At 39.5% G+C, this 14,818-nt stretch overlaps 1 protein-coding gene across 1 annotated transcript in view; it reads left to right on the forward strand.

Moving 5' to 3' along the window:
* The first annotated feature begins 5,017 nt into the window (after positions 1-5,017).
* The window catches only part of LOC111148954 (DEAH-box helicase 15), a 56,855-nt gene continuing 47,054 nt past the window's right edge, over positions 5,018-14,818 (forward strand). The window contains exons 1-2 of the mRNA XM_022505791.1: positions 5,018-5,268; positions 12,079-12,514. Of these exons, the coding sequence (XP_022361499.1) occupies positions 5,198-5,268; positions 12,079-12,514 (507 nt within the window). The 5' untranslated portion in view covers positions 5,018-5,197. The remainder of the gene's footprint in view (positions 5,269-12,078; positions 12,515-14,818) is intronic.

Below are 14,818 nucleotides of genomic sequence, written 5' to 3' on the forward strand. Positions count from 1 at the left end.
CTTTGGATTGGGATAGAAAGAGTCAGTTTGCTGGATCATTGCTGCTTACCATAGCCAGAGTCCATGCTAATCTGCTCTAGCAAAGATGACACAACTGACATAGCAGCTAAAATTGGGGATGCTATTTAGTTAGGTTTGTGATATTCAGTTGCCATTCTCCAAAATTTGTCTGGATTTGGCAGAGGCCTGACCAGTAAATTAAATGGAGGTATGACAGAGACTATCACCCATTAATCTTTTATATTTATTTATTTATTTATTATTTATATATATTTATTTACATATTATACTTGTTGATTTTATTTACTTATTTATATATTTTTATTTATTTGTTTGTTTTAAAGATTTTATTTATTTGACAGAGAGAGACACAGTGAGAGAGGGAACACAAGCAGGGGGAGTTGGGGAGGAAGAAGCAGGCTTCCCGTCTAACAGGGAGCTGGATGCACGGCTCGATCCCAGGACCCTGGAATCATGACCTGAGCCAAAGGCAAATGCTTAACGACTGAGACACCCAGGCACCCCCCATCCATCTTTTAGATCTTGAAGGGAGGCAACAATTTTGACCTTCTTTCTCTCATTCCTTTATAATGTGGTAAAATATATACAACATAATGGTTACCATTTTAACCATTTGTTAGTATGCAATTCAGTGATATTAAGTATATTCACATTGATGTGCATGTACTTGTTTCTAGAACTTTTTCAGATTTCAAACAGAAAACCTGTACCATTAAACAAGAAATCCCCATTTCTACCTCTCCTCAGCCCTTGGCAACTACCATTCTACTTCCCATCTTCACGAATTTGATCACTGTAAGTACCTCATATGAGCAGAATGATATAATACATGTCCTTTTGTGTCTGGTTTGTTTCACTAAGCATAATGCCTTTAAGGTTCATCTATGTTGTACACATAGATGTGTACATTTCTTATTAAAGTTAAATAATTTCTTATTAAAGTTACATAATATTCCACTGTATGTATACACCACATTTTCTTTATCCATTCATCTATTAATGGACAGTTGGGTTGTTTTCACCTTTTGGCTATTGTGAATAATGTTGCTAAATGTCCATTCAAGTCCTGCTTTCAGTTCTTTTGGGTACATACCCAGAAGAGGAATGGCTGGATCCTATGGTAATTCTATGTTTAATTTTTTGAGGAATCACCATATTGTTTCCCATAGTGGCTACCCCATTCCCAACAGCAGTGCACCAGGGCTCCAATTTCTCTACAACCTTGCTGATACTTGTTTTGTTTATTATAATAGCCATCCTAATGGGTGTAAAAATGGCTCTTCATTGTGGTTTTAATTCGCATTTTCCTAATGACTAATGATGTTGAGCATCTTTACATGTACTTATAAGTCATCTGTGTGTCCTCTTTGGAGAAATGTCTATTCAAATCCTTTGCCCATTTTTTTTGAGTAAGTCATTTTTCTTCTTTACCTAGGTTGATTTTGTAACTGTTTTCTATTCATTATAGTTTTTTTCTTTCTTTTTACACCTCTTCTTTTGTCTGCCTTCTCTGGTTTTCCCTGAGCATTTTATATGATTCTATCTTCTCTCCTCTCTTAACACAGCAATTACACTTAAATGTAGTGGTTGCCATGTATAATCTCCTGGCTCCTGTAAGTACCTGTGAGCTAGGTCCTACAGCTTCTTTGGGGTAGGGTCACTTTCCAATATTATTGGCCCTAGGATGCCCCTGGAATATCATATGTTGTGACTTCACTTTAATTATTGCCAACAAATCAGTGGGGGGAGTGTAGGTGTATCCTGAGAGAAGTGCATTATTATCCTGCAGAGAGGAGGCCTCTCATTAATTTATAAGCAAGGAGCACTAGCTTTTAATAGGGTGGAGTGGGGCATTTGGGTGGGCTCAGCAGCTTGAAGGGAATTTAGGGATTCCAGATTGTCTGGGCATATGAACCTAAATGTCCCTATCCCAGTGTGTCACAGTTCTGCTATTTCCCAATGAGGGCCTTGACCTTGACATATCACCCCTTCCTAATTGGAGAGTTTAGACTTTGCAAGTTTCCACATGGCTCTCATACTGTTATGTTTATTTAAGTCTAGGATTAGTTCCCCATTTTCTCTGTCTTCCCACTGCAGGAGATCAGAACTTCTTCATAAGCTCCCAGAAGGTCTTCTAGTTTTTGCACTTCACTTTGAATTGTAGATCTACCACTCTAATCATTGTTAGCTCTTCCTAGCATCAATTCCATTTGGTAGTAGCCATGACATCCTTTGTGCTTACAGATACCATTTCCCCTCTTCTTTGACAGTATGTTCTTTCATTATACACCACTCTTTCCCATTACATCACAGGTGAAACTTTTAAGTTAACCTGCTTTCTTGTGGTTGCTTTGTTCTACCCATCACCACTGATTCATTGTGGCCGGTGACCAATGGCTAACCCCAAAATGCAATCAGAGTGTCTGCTTTCTTGGACCATTCCTGGCACCAAATCTTTTAAGTTCGGTTCCATGAACAGTAAACAGAAGCAAAGATGAGTGTTCAGGAAGTTTACTAAGGATTACACTTAGGATCAACAACAGTGGAAGGGAAGAAAGGACAGCAGGATCAGATAGAGCGGAAAAAAAAAAAAAGGGCTGTGACACTGTTATATAATACTGTTCCTGGTTCCTGAGAGGTAACTTCTAAACCCTTGGAATTTGCCAAGTTATAAAACTGTCTTTACCATTTACTAAAAGGGTCTGGCCCTTTTAGCACTTATCAGAGCTGTAACAGATGACATAGCTTTTTTTGTATTTAGCTGTTCAACACCTCTCTTCCTCCGATAAGTGTCATGAAGGCAGGAACTATGGCTAATTTGTCCTCTCCAGCATCCCCAGAACTAAACTCAATGCCTGACATGTATCTTTAATAAATACTCATTGAGCAACTATGTAAATGAAGTAATTAAGATAGATAATAGTGATGAAGTGTATCAGTTAATAGTGTGGCTTTGTAATCAGGCTGGTTGCAAACCTTCCAAATCCTAACTTGTCCATGGAGAGTTCCGTAAAGGAGTTCTCCCCTTGCACAAGGGACAAACTTCAGGTTATCAGTTCACATTGAGTTTGCCAGACTGGTGGAACTTATCCTCAGTAACCAAACCCTAGAACAGTGTGGAATGAGAATCCTTATTTATCATCAGCAGCAGCACAGCATGGCACTTATGCACAAAGACTATCTGGGAAACGGTCATTTTGACCACAGTGCTTACCCTGTTTTGTACATCATTTTCTTCACCTGTGAAGGAGTCTAACTCATAGCACCCAGCTCAAAGTTGTTGTAAGAGTCAGGTAGGTTAAAATATATAAGAAACAGTGTCTGGTACCCAGTAAATTCTTTATATGTGTTTGCTATTATCATGATTATTTATTAGTTTAGGTTGGAAGGCATCTCTGGCTGGACACCTGGTGCTAGTTAGCTGCATAAGACATTCTCTCTAGGTGAATAAATTTATGCCATAGATAAATGATAGATCAGATGGTTATCTAGTGGACAAAGAGATGGTATAAAGGAAATATTCTTTGGCATTTCCAAAAAGCTGTAGGGACCTGGTAGGCAGCTCTTCTCTAGTCTACAGACAATTCTATCTGAAAATCTAGGTTGGATCATCTAGGCACAGTACTCTGCCCCTTTTCACCAGCACTGTGAACATTCTAGCAGATTTTGGCTCTTTGTTCTCCTTATTATAGATTCTAGAAAGGCCACTATCTTTTGGTAAGTATGGCTTTTCTTCATTCAGATTACAACACGATTACAGTACTGTTTTCTTTAGGTATACCCTAAGCCCAAGGCAGAAGCATCACCATTTTGATTTCAGTTCCTCCTTTACCAAGTCTCCTTGCATTTTTATGCCAGGCTGATGCCTCTTAGGGTGAGGCACTTATTACTTTTTTTCTTAAAGATTTTATTTATTTTATTTGAGAGAGTGAGAGAGAGCATGAGCGGGGGGAGGGGCAGAGGGAGAGGGAGAGGGAGAAGCAGACTCCCCACTTAGCAGGAAACCAGATGTGGGGCTCAATCCCAGGACCCTGAGATCATGACCTGAGCCAAAGGTGGACAATTAACCAACTGAGCCACCCAGGTGTCCCTGAGTGAGCCACTTCTGCAGGTACAATTCTAACCTTTTCCCTCATCATTTCTTTGAAATTTTAAAGTACTTAATAGTAGCCCTTAAGCTGGGAAACTGATATGCCCTGGGGGCAGAGATCCACAAAAGTCGTAAGAGTCATTTAACCCTAACAGTTTGCTGTGGCTTTAGGGACAGCTATTATGACAACGTGACTTACCTTTCTCAGCCTTAGTGTCCACATTTATAGAATAACACCTACCTTGCAGTGTTACTTTAAGACTGAGGTCAGAAGTAGGGTTAATACTGTGGAATCACATTACAGTCACACAGAGGAAAAAAGAAAAAAAAAAGCGAATTATACCCTTACTGCCAATTTTCTGTTCCAGTAAAAAACATCTACAGGTTGAACGTATGTTATTCTTGCTAGGCAAAAAAAAGGGCAAAATGCATGAAGGCAAGTCCTTATATTTTCTCACCTCAGTTTCCTTAATATAACTGAAAGGGTCTAGGTCAGTGGCTGTAAGTTCAAGATTGAGAGTTACAAAATAGTGGGTTCCAATTCTGACTCCGCACCTTATCATCTAGCTGTATGATCTTAGTTTCTCAACCTCTCATGGTGTCAGATTCCCCTGAAGCCAGGATAATAGAGATGAACAGACTTTCTTAACTGGGACTAGACTTTCTTCTCTTTCAATTTCCTAAATCAGAGGGGAAAGAAGGCCATAGGGTATTACTCCTCTGAACAGCCACACTGCAAGCTAAGAGGCCACGGACGGGGTTAGAGGCCCGAGAAGCAGAAGCGGGGCGGGTCACCGAGACCGCTGCAGGAAGAGCCTGGAGTTCCCGCCTCCGATGCGTGCGCGCGCACCACGCACGCATGCACGCACGGCACGCACAGCACGCTGCGGAAGCGCGCGCGCAGGCCCAGCCCTCGTCGCCGCCGCCATTTTAGCTCCTGGTTCCGGCCGCACGGTGTAGGCTGTTGTAGCGGGGAGGGGTGGGGGTCCTCCAGAGTTAAGTAGCTGCCCTCGACTATATAGATACAGCCGCCAGCTTCTTTTTTTTTCTTCTTCCTTCATAACCGCCCGCTCGCAAAGTCCGAAGATGTCCAAGCGGCACCGGTTGGACTTGGGGGAGGATTACCCCTCCGGCAAGAAGCGTGCGGGGACCGATGGGTAAGCCAGGCCGGGGGCGCGAGGCAGCGGCTCGGGCTTTGTTGGGGTCCCGGAGGAGAGCGGGCCAGGATCGGCCTAGCCACGGGCCTTGGAGCTCGACCCTTTGTTTCCCTCTGGGCTCGGCTCACTAGCGGCGGGTCGGTGAGAGCGGCGCCACTCCCGGTGTTCGGCTGGGCAAGGGCGCGGGGAGATGTGTGGCGCGGCCGCTGCCCGGCCCAATCGGGAGGGTGGAGAGGCCTGCGTGGCCACGAGGGCACCTCCTCCCGGAGCCGAGCCAGAGTCACTTCGTGGGGAGCAAGCGGGAGGGAGTCACGCACCTCGTGGTCTGGGTTCCCGGGTGATGTCTGGAGCCGGGGGAGAAGGTGGGGGAGGGCTCGGCGGGAGTATTCCCTTCCAAGGGCAGCAGGTACTTCTACGGCAGAGCGACCGCGGAGAGGTCTTTGGGGGGCGGCTGGGTGCCCTCCATGGAGAAAGGCAGGGGGCAGAAAGTGAGGAAAGCGCGTGGATTCTTGTGTAGGTTGAGATGGGGGTGGCGGGAGTCGAGTGAGGCGTGCAGGAGAGTTCTCGGGGAAGGGAGAGTAGAGGGCCTACAGGGAGACACGAAAACGTGGAGTACACCTGATGGGTTGGAGGGCTGGTAGTTTGGAGCCGCTGCATTTGTAGTTTGGCGGGAGAGCTTGTGCCTCAGTCCATTCAAACACTTCAAAGTAGATAGTAGGCAAACTTCCGCTCTCTGCCTACGCTCCCGCCATCTCCTTTATTTCCTGCTTTGGCTGAAACAGTGGTTATTGGGCAGTCGTGGGATGGGAATTAGAAGGGATTTTTTCCCCCTTTAAGAAGTTTTTGTTTTATATCCCCACTCCTTCATTAGTAGCTTTGGAAACATGCAGACACTTCTCAAAAATGTCTTTAGTATTTTAGGAAAATGTCGCCCGTGGGGAGATTGTTAGGGAGTTGAAACACTTAGACTCTTGGTGTTTCAGATTGCTTTCCTGTAGCATTTCCTGAAAGTTACAGAGGAATTTAACAATTTACTAGCAATTTCATCAAAATCATTTCTCGACCGTTGTGTGTTTTCATTCCTGAAGTTAAGAGAATTACTTGGGTAGTTCAGGTCAGAAAACAGAAGTGTGCATATCCAAATACTTTCCGTAATTTAATTGTGTGTGTGTAAAGAATGTAAGGAATCACTGTGTCACGTTATCATATAAGTTCTATGAATTTTTGTTCTCCCAAAGTTTTTCATTTCTATTGGTTTCCAGTATCTGAGTGTCTGTGTGTCTCTGGAGTGTAAGCTTGGGAAAGGGTGTACTTTTTAATACCTTCCTATGTATTGAATGTGGAAAGCAAAAGTATATCACATTTTAATCTTGTAAAATTTTTAGTTTGCAATGTTAGACATTAGTTTTCTTTCTTTTTAGGTTATTAGTTTTCTCTCTTTAGGATCTTCTCCTCCCCATCCCCCAGCAAAACTTCAGCGTTTTTGGTTAAAGACTCCTTTAGAGCTGGAAGTTACTTTAGAGAGTGTAATCATCATCCACTCAAGGGATGACAAATGGAGATGCAGAGTTGTTAAGGTGGCTTGTGCAACCTTACACAGTGTACAGCTCGATCTAGAACCTTGATCTTTTCATTCTCACTTTTAGCCTCTTGCTTTTTTCCATTACAGCATAGAATATGGCTGTAGTTAAGTCAGTGCCGCCTATTTTAATGACATTTGTAATGGGTTGGTAAAGTAGGGAACACTTGGTTCTTGGTTCCTGGGAGTAAAAATAAATAGTCATGTCACCTGGCTAAGATGCAACTGATGTCTTTCACAAGAGTTCAGATTGGAACAAAAGACACTGGGATGCAGTGAATTCATTTATTTGTGTGTGTGTGTGTGTGTGCGTGCGTGCGTGCATTCATATTTGTGTGTTTGGGATCAGTGGCTCTGTGTGTGTGTGTGTGTGTGTGTGTGTGTGTGTGTGTATTGCTCCCTTTTTCTTGCAAAACAGCCTTAGTAAAAAAGGATTTTTTTTAGGTATAGGATGGTGACCTTATGATTCTCTTGGGTATTATATCATATCTGCCTGTTGGTAAAGGAGAGTTCATTTTTGAAGTAAAGTCCAAGTTCTGAGATAATTCTGGAGAGAAATTTGTATAAACATTTCTGTATCATTTCTCATACAACTAATTCTTTAGCAGTGGGTTACATTTGTTAATAGTACTTGGGTTCTCCCCTCCCCCTGCTGCCGCCAGTTCGATAATTTTGAAAGTCCCTTTTGTTGACTGCCATGCAGTCTTTTTTTTTTTTTTTTAAATTAACATATAATGTGTTATTAGGCCCAGGGGTACAGGTCTGTGAATCACCAGGTTTACACACTTCACAGCACTCACCACAGCACATACCTTCCCCAATGTCCATAACCCAACCACCCTCTCCCTACCTGCCATGCGGTCTTGAAGTAGGGGGAGTATTTTTTTGTTTTTTTGTTTTAAACCCTCGTAGTTATTAACAAGTGGTTTTATCTGAGGGAGAGAAGCTTGCCAGTCCTATGAACTTCACTGCTGAGCATGCCTGGTTCGTTCCCCAATACTGAAAAGGACAGTAATTTGGTGGGAGATTTCATTTAGATTCAAGTCCCAAACTATATGGCATTTCTTATTCTTGCTGTATTTTTGTTTGGAGGTCAGGTAAAGAAGTTGAAAGCTTCTGTTACATACTGACATTACTATTTTTTCATTATCCCACAAATTTTGCTTTAGAAAATTACTAAGAAAAAGACAACTGACGTATGGAAAACTTTGTGAAAGTAAGGACACTTTTCAATTTTAGGTTTGTTTTGGAGAGTACTTCCTAATAAGCGCTTTTTTCTTAATTGTGGAAAAGTGAGACAAATATAGCATATGTAGAGTACATACTGTGCTCCCAAAACTATTCTGGGTGCTGTATGTATATAAGCACTTTTTCATTACAGCCCTATGATACAGGTGAGGTTAAGCAATTTGCCCCAGGGAATACAAGAAATGTTCATACATAAAGAAATAAAGAAAAGCAAAAATTTCCCTGAAATCTTCATCCTTATCTTTAACCACTCAATGAACATTGTTTTTAGTCTTTGCATGTTTATTCACAAATACAAACTGCAATATTTAATATAGATGAAATGTTTCAATATGGGTTGTTTTGTGCTTTGATTTTTAATTACTAAGAAATGTATCAAATTAGAATAGGTGTACATTATCTTTTTCATTTGCTATATAACATTCCACTCATAAAGGGGTGTCGTAACTTACCAAGTTTTCTCCTCTTTGGTGTTTAGTTAGTTTCCCAGTCTTTATTGTTTTACAAGTGAAAGGGATGGAGGATATCCTTATGTATACATATTTGCATACTTATATCCTTCAGGAAAGTTCTGGGAGTGAAATTGCCAGAGAAAAAGCAGTGTGTATTTAAAATATTCTGATTTTGAGATGCCTGGGTGGCTCAGTCGGTTAAGCAGCTGCCTTCAGCTCTGGTCATGCTTCCAGATTCATGGATGGGATGGAGTTCCGTGTCGTGCTCCCTGCACAGTGGGGAGCCTACTTCTCCTGCCTGCTGCTTCCCTTTCTTGTGCTCTCTGTCTGACAAAAAAAAAAATAAAATCTTTAAAAATAAATAAATAAATAAAAATAACCAGTTTTTACATCTTCATTAGCAGTACTGTAGTGCCTGTTACTCCATGTAGAATTTTAATACGGTATTGTAATTAAATTAAAAAAAAACCCTTCAGTGATATGCAATATTTATCAGGCATTTACACTGTCTCAGGCACAACTTTAAGTGCGTTACATGTACTGACTTAATTCTTGAAATACTGCACAAGATCTGTGAATAGCCACATTTTATAGACGAGGAAAGACATAACTGTGGTCATATAGTTAGCTTCAGTGCTGAGCCAAGATTGAGCTGAGATAGTTAAGAAACGTGCTTAAAAACTGTGTCATAACTGTGTCTACCTGCCAGGATTGTGGCTGTGTGATCAATAAAACACTGTTTTTTAGTCAGTTTTTAAGCATCATATCTCAATGAGTAAATCTTTTTAACAGTAAAACTCCTGTATAATGAAAGTGCCTGTTTAAAAAAAGAAAACAGGCGGGTTGCCCAGGTGGTTCAGTGGGTTAAGCCCCAGACTCTCGATTTCGGCTCAGGTGATGATGTCAGGGGTTGTGGGAGCCAGTCCCGAGTTGGGCTCTATGCTCAGCCAGAGTGCTTGTTGCTCTGTCTTGTCTCTCTCCCTCTCTTGAATAAATAACTTTGAAAAAAGGAAAAGAAAACTTATACATGGTAGTCTATTTATTATTTATGAAGTAATGGATTTGAGAGAGCCCTCCATAGCTGTATTTTGATTTTTATCCTCCCTCATTGAAAGTAGATAGTTTGAATGATAGGCAGGATGATTGGATTTGGTTTCTGCATCCTTCCTCTTGCTTTCTTATTTTAATCTCAGGCTATTTTATTAAAACTTATCTCTTTGCAGATAGTAAGTTGAGGCTTACATCTTGCCAGTGGTTGTACAGTTGTGATCTCAGTGCTCCTTTTTTATTTTTGCCCCTATTTCTCAGCAGTTAAATCTTTGTGTCCTTAGGATGTATTTTATGCTCCCTTTGCTGTGGTTATTTTTGGTAATGAAGTTTCTGGTGAAGTAGGCCCTTTAAAAACATATCTGTATAGATACTACTATACAAAGCACTGTGTTATGATTTACTTTGTTGATCACTCTCCCTTCCCTGTATTTTATAACTCTGGAAAGGTTAGGTTCATATGTTAAGTGCCTGGTGCTGGGAGTGTAGAAGTTCATAAAACTTATATTTTTGTCATATTGTTTCCTGGTGGTCATATAATGGTCTTCTGTCCCACCCCACTCCTAGAGTACTAGAAATATGAATCCTTTGCATTTAGGCCAGATGTTCTTTAAGGGTTCTTTTATGTTCTGTGACCTTTAATATACATGGTCTTTGAACCATTCATGGCTACAGTGCTTCTCACTTTGCTGGGCACATTTCTGTGTACCCTGTTAGAAACTTTGCCATTCACATTTGGGGCAATATAAATAATTAATGATACTTTAGACCAGAGGCGGAATGAGGTAAACAAAGCAAGGATGGTTGATGGCATATTTCAAAGATAGTCCAGGAAGTTGTGAGTTCTGAGACTTGATTTTATGTGTTTATTAGGTTATCTTTTGGGTTTTTATTTTTTCCCCCCTTTGACTTCCTTTCTCTTTGTGTGAAGTGGGATGTAAGTCTTCAATCATGGCTTATATGTCCTGTGATTCTGTAGAAGGTGAACAGAGGGATGGGAGAAAGGATCACTTTTTATATATGTATTTTATATTTATATGAAAAGTATGTATATATGGCTCTATGAAAATATATATGTGAAAGGTGTGTGTATATGTTTATATACATAATAAAGCTTTTCTTTAAATTCCTCTGGAATACAATTATATTTTAGGAGGGACAAAATAAAATACAGTTGGTCTACTTACTATTTCTGTAATTGGGGAACCAACCTAATTCCTGCTGGCTCTAGAATTTTAGCTGTATTTTATCTAGGGTTTTCTGTTGTTCTGCTGATGTGCTGTCATAAAGAATGAATGGTCTTTCCTACTCGGCTACTGATAATTGGTGCATGGAAAATTTGTATGTCTTCTGTGGCTTACGGATAAGGAGTAATGACGTGTTAAGTGGCTTGTCTTTACAGCTCTGTTTTGCCTCACTATTTAGGTCTGGGTCCAGATACTTTGTGGCAAGTTTGCTGTAGGATTTGATTTGAAGTAAACTGGATTAGTAGAATAAATAAGCAGAGATTATTTAAAAATTATTATTTTATTAGGAATCATGTGTGGTAACTGGAAGTAGATACTAGCATTGAGTACTTAAAGTTGACCTAGAATTAATACAGTGGCCATCTGCAAAATTTTAACATTTTAAAACAACTTACTTTTGTTCAGTGAAGCTTGTTTTTAATGGTTGTATTTCACTTGACGAATGTCCAAAATATACATAGGTTTACAAAGTTTTGCAGTTGCTGTTAAGGATGTTGTGCAAATGAAGACAAAAGAATGCGAGTGTTTTAATTTTAGTTTTTCTGTAGGACAAATACATGCTTAGTAAATAAAACTGGGAAAGTGCTCTGAAGTATAACTCGAAAGCAAACTCACCTACAGTCTTTTATTAACTCATATTTGTATTACCATTAGGGAAATAGAATTGTCTTTGTGTCCAGAAGCTGTTTTGAATTTGAAACATACCTTTTCATGTAACTTGAAGGAAAATCTGGGGAAATTTGTGATACCATCTTTTTTGCTTTATTTATTCCTACCTTTTCCCCACCTTGCCCTCAGTCTTTAACTTCTGCTAAGTAGGAAGGGATTTTACACCATCAAGTCTGACTTCTCAGACTTGTGTTATCTCAGCTGGTGGTTAAAGGTGTGGAAAGAGACTGTCCCTTTAGAGAACTTGAGGTCTCATTAAAGAGGGAAAGATGTTTATGGATGAGGCATGGAGAATTCTTGATTATAAGGTCTTTTTCATTATTTTTTAAAAATTATTTTTATAAACATATAATGTATTATTTGCCCCAGGGATACAGGTCTGAATCATCAGACCTACACACTTCACAGCACTCACCATAGCCCTACCCACCCCAATGTCCATAAAGTCTTTTTCGTTATTGAGTTTTGCATTGGTTTATTGGTTGTTGCATATTTCTGTTGTGACTATAACACTGCCAAGAACATTTTGGTAAAATTCAGAATCTGAATTCTAAATTTTTATTTTTAGGAAGGATCGAGATCGTGACCGGGATCGTGAAGATCGGTCTAAAGATCGAGACCGAGAACGTGATAGAGGAGATAGAGAGCGGGAAAGGGAGAAAGAAAAGGAGAAGGAATTGCGAGCTTCGACTAATGCTATGCTTATCAGTGCTGGATTACCACCTTTAAAAGCTTCCCATTCAGCTCACTCAACCCACTCTGCACATTCAACACATTCGACACATTCTGCTCATTCAACACACACCGGACATGCAGGACACACATCACTTCCACAGTGCATTAATCCTTTTACCAACCTACCCCATACTCCTCGTTACTATGATATTCTAAAGAAACGGCTTCAGCTCCCTGTTTGGGAATACAAAGATAGGTTTACAGATATTCTGGTTAGACATCAGTCCTTTGTACTGGTTGGTGAGACTGGGTCTGGTAAAACAACACAGGTGAGTTATTATTGTATACCATGATATATACTATATTAATGTTCATGTTTACTTAATGTTGCTTATTTGATCCTAGTAGCCCTTTACATTGTCTGGTAGAACATCCCGAAGAATAGCTACTTTGACGTTTAGCACTTTTTAGTGACTGACACACAGTGGGAATCTTGTAGGGAGTGTCTGTTTTCCTGAGTCTAGAGGAAAATAGCAGTGCTGTTTTGTTAACGTTAAGTGTGGCAGAATGATGCTTTCTGACCACTTTGACTCTTGGGTGGTACAAATTTGGAGGTACAAGTTTTGTTTTCCATTGCTTGAGTGTAGAGGTTTGAACCATTGAGGCAGTTTTATTTTTGTTAATCTTGTTTGTTTGTTTGTTTTGTTTTGTAATTGTCTTGAATTGGGTGAATATTATCCTTTTTTTAAAAAATGGAAGAGCTAAATAAAGTCTCTTTACCTATGATCTCCACATATATCTAGTTACACACTACCCCCAGATACATAGCAGTAAGCACTAGTGTCTTGTTAGTAATATATCTAGGATATTTTTAAAAATGGATGAGCCGTAGTTTACTGGGTCCATGTTATAGACCTCTAGGCTGCTTCTAATGGTTGTTTTTCATGAGGAGGTAGATCCAAAGGATTATACTATGGAATTTGTATTTTTACAAATCTGATTGATGAAAATGGTATTTCAGTAATTTTTAATTTGCATTTCCTGCTATGAATGAGGTGTTAACCATATTTTTGTATGCTTGAGCCTAACCACCAGTTAAAAATTTCAAGGAGATTACAGAAGTAGTAGTCCCTGGCCATTGTAAAAAATCTGGAGAATCCATAAGTGTTGAAATGAATTTAGTAAGTCCTCTTACTATGTAGAAATCAATATTACTATACTGTGTTTTTTCCTGGCTTGTTTTCCATGTTTATTTACCTGTGATACATGTTTATAATAATTAAGCATACTGCATGTGCAAGTTACCATTGTTGTTGTTGTTTTTTAAGTTCCATATACCACAAACCTATCAATTTGGATATATCGTGGAGACATTTTGAAGGCTACAGTGGCAATCAGAATAGAAGGCTTTTAAAGACTGAGCCTTAGTGAATATAGTTTTTCTTTATAAGAAAAGAAAACTTAGTGTTGATTTCGGAACTGAAACTGATAGGTTTATTTTTATCATCTTACGGAAATTTAAATGTGTGAAAAGATACAACTTATTTTGAAGATTTAGTATTTTAAAAGAATTATTTCAGCTGATTTATCTGCTTTGCATAGTACTAATTTATTTAATTAGGAATTGGATAAAGCTAGGCACTGTATCCTTTGTATTTGTCTCAAGAACACTATAAGGAAGTTGTTAATCACCATTTTCCAGATGAGCAAAATGAGCCTGAGATTCGCAAGAATCTTAGAGGTTTAGTGAGTTGCCTGTGGTTACATAGTAGATTTAGGTGGGCTCAGTATTTAAAGCTTTGTCTCTTTGTTTTATAGCCAAAGTTATATTTATTTCATTTTCCTGTTCTTACGTGGTTAACTTTGTTTCAGAGATGAGTTTCTTTAGTAGCAGTTAATGTGGAAGGTCAAGTGATTTCAAAATGAGAGGTTTGTGATTATTTGGATGAATATTTGTAGTGTTTTTTGTTGTTTGCTTTGGTACTTAAAATCGCAGGCCATTCCGGTAGTTCAGAGGGAAGCTGAACAGCTTAGTGAATTTCACCCAAGTGTTTTTTTGGCGTGCTCCTATTAAAGTTTTTTACTCAAAACCATTAAGAGCAAGCCATTTTAGTTATCTTTTTATGCCTGTCAGAAAATGAGACCCTCCAAACAGAATCTAAAGTATTGACTCTTAACTTTTGACTGAGACTCACAGTAAAAGTCATTTTACATTGCAACTTGGTATGTTCATACTGTTATCCATGTGTAAGAAACTAAAGCCAGTTCAGGGTGAGCGGAGGCACAGTTCAGAGAAGAGAAAGCTTTGTATGTTCTGGCCAGTATATAGGGTGTATATAAAGAGGGAGATGGGGCAGGTGAGACTGGAACAGCAGGCTGAGCCTCAGTGTATCGTGCTATAGATCGGGGAGCCATCAGAGCTTTTCAGTAGGGATTTTTACAAAAAATGTCCTGTCTAGTGAGAATGTTGACGACAGACTCTGTAGGAAGTCATAACAAAAATTTGACTCCTTATGAGGTAGTAGAATGGAGAATAAAGAGTAGATTGGAGTTAGAATGTTAATATTACTGATCGGACGTAGGAGGGATTAATAAGTATAGGAGGAAGATGTGAAATAGTTTTGGTTTTGAAC

Source organism: Enhydra lutris, unplaced genomic scaffold, assembly GCF_002288905.1.
Source record: "Enhydra lutris kenyoni isolate GAN:26980312 unplaced genomic scaffold, ASM228890v2 scaffoldscaffold21, whole genome shotgun sequence".
Classification (NCBI taxonomy): Eukaryota; Metazoa; Chordata; class Mammalia; order Carnivora; family Mustelidae; genus Enhydra; species Enhydra lutris.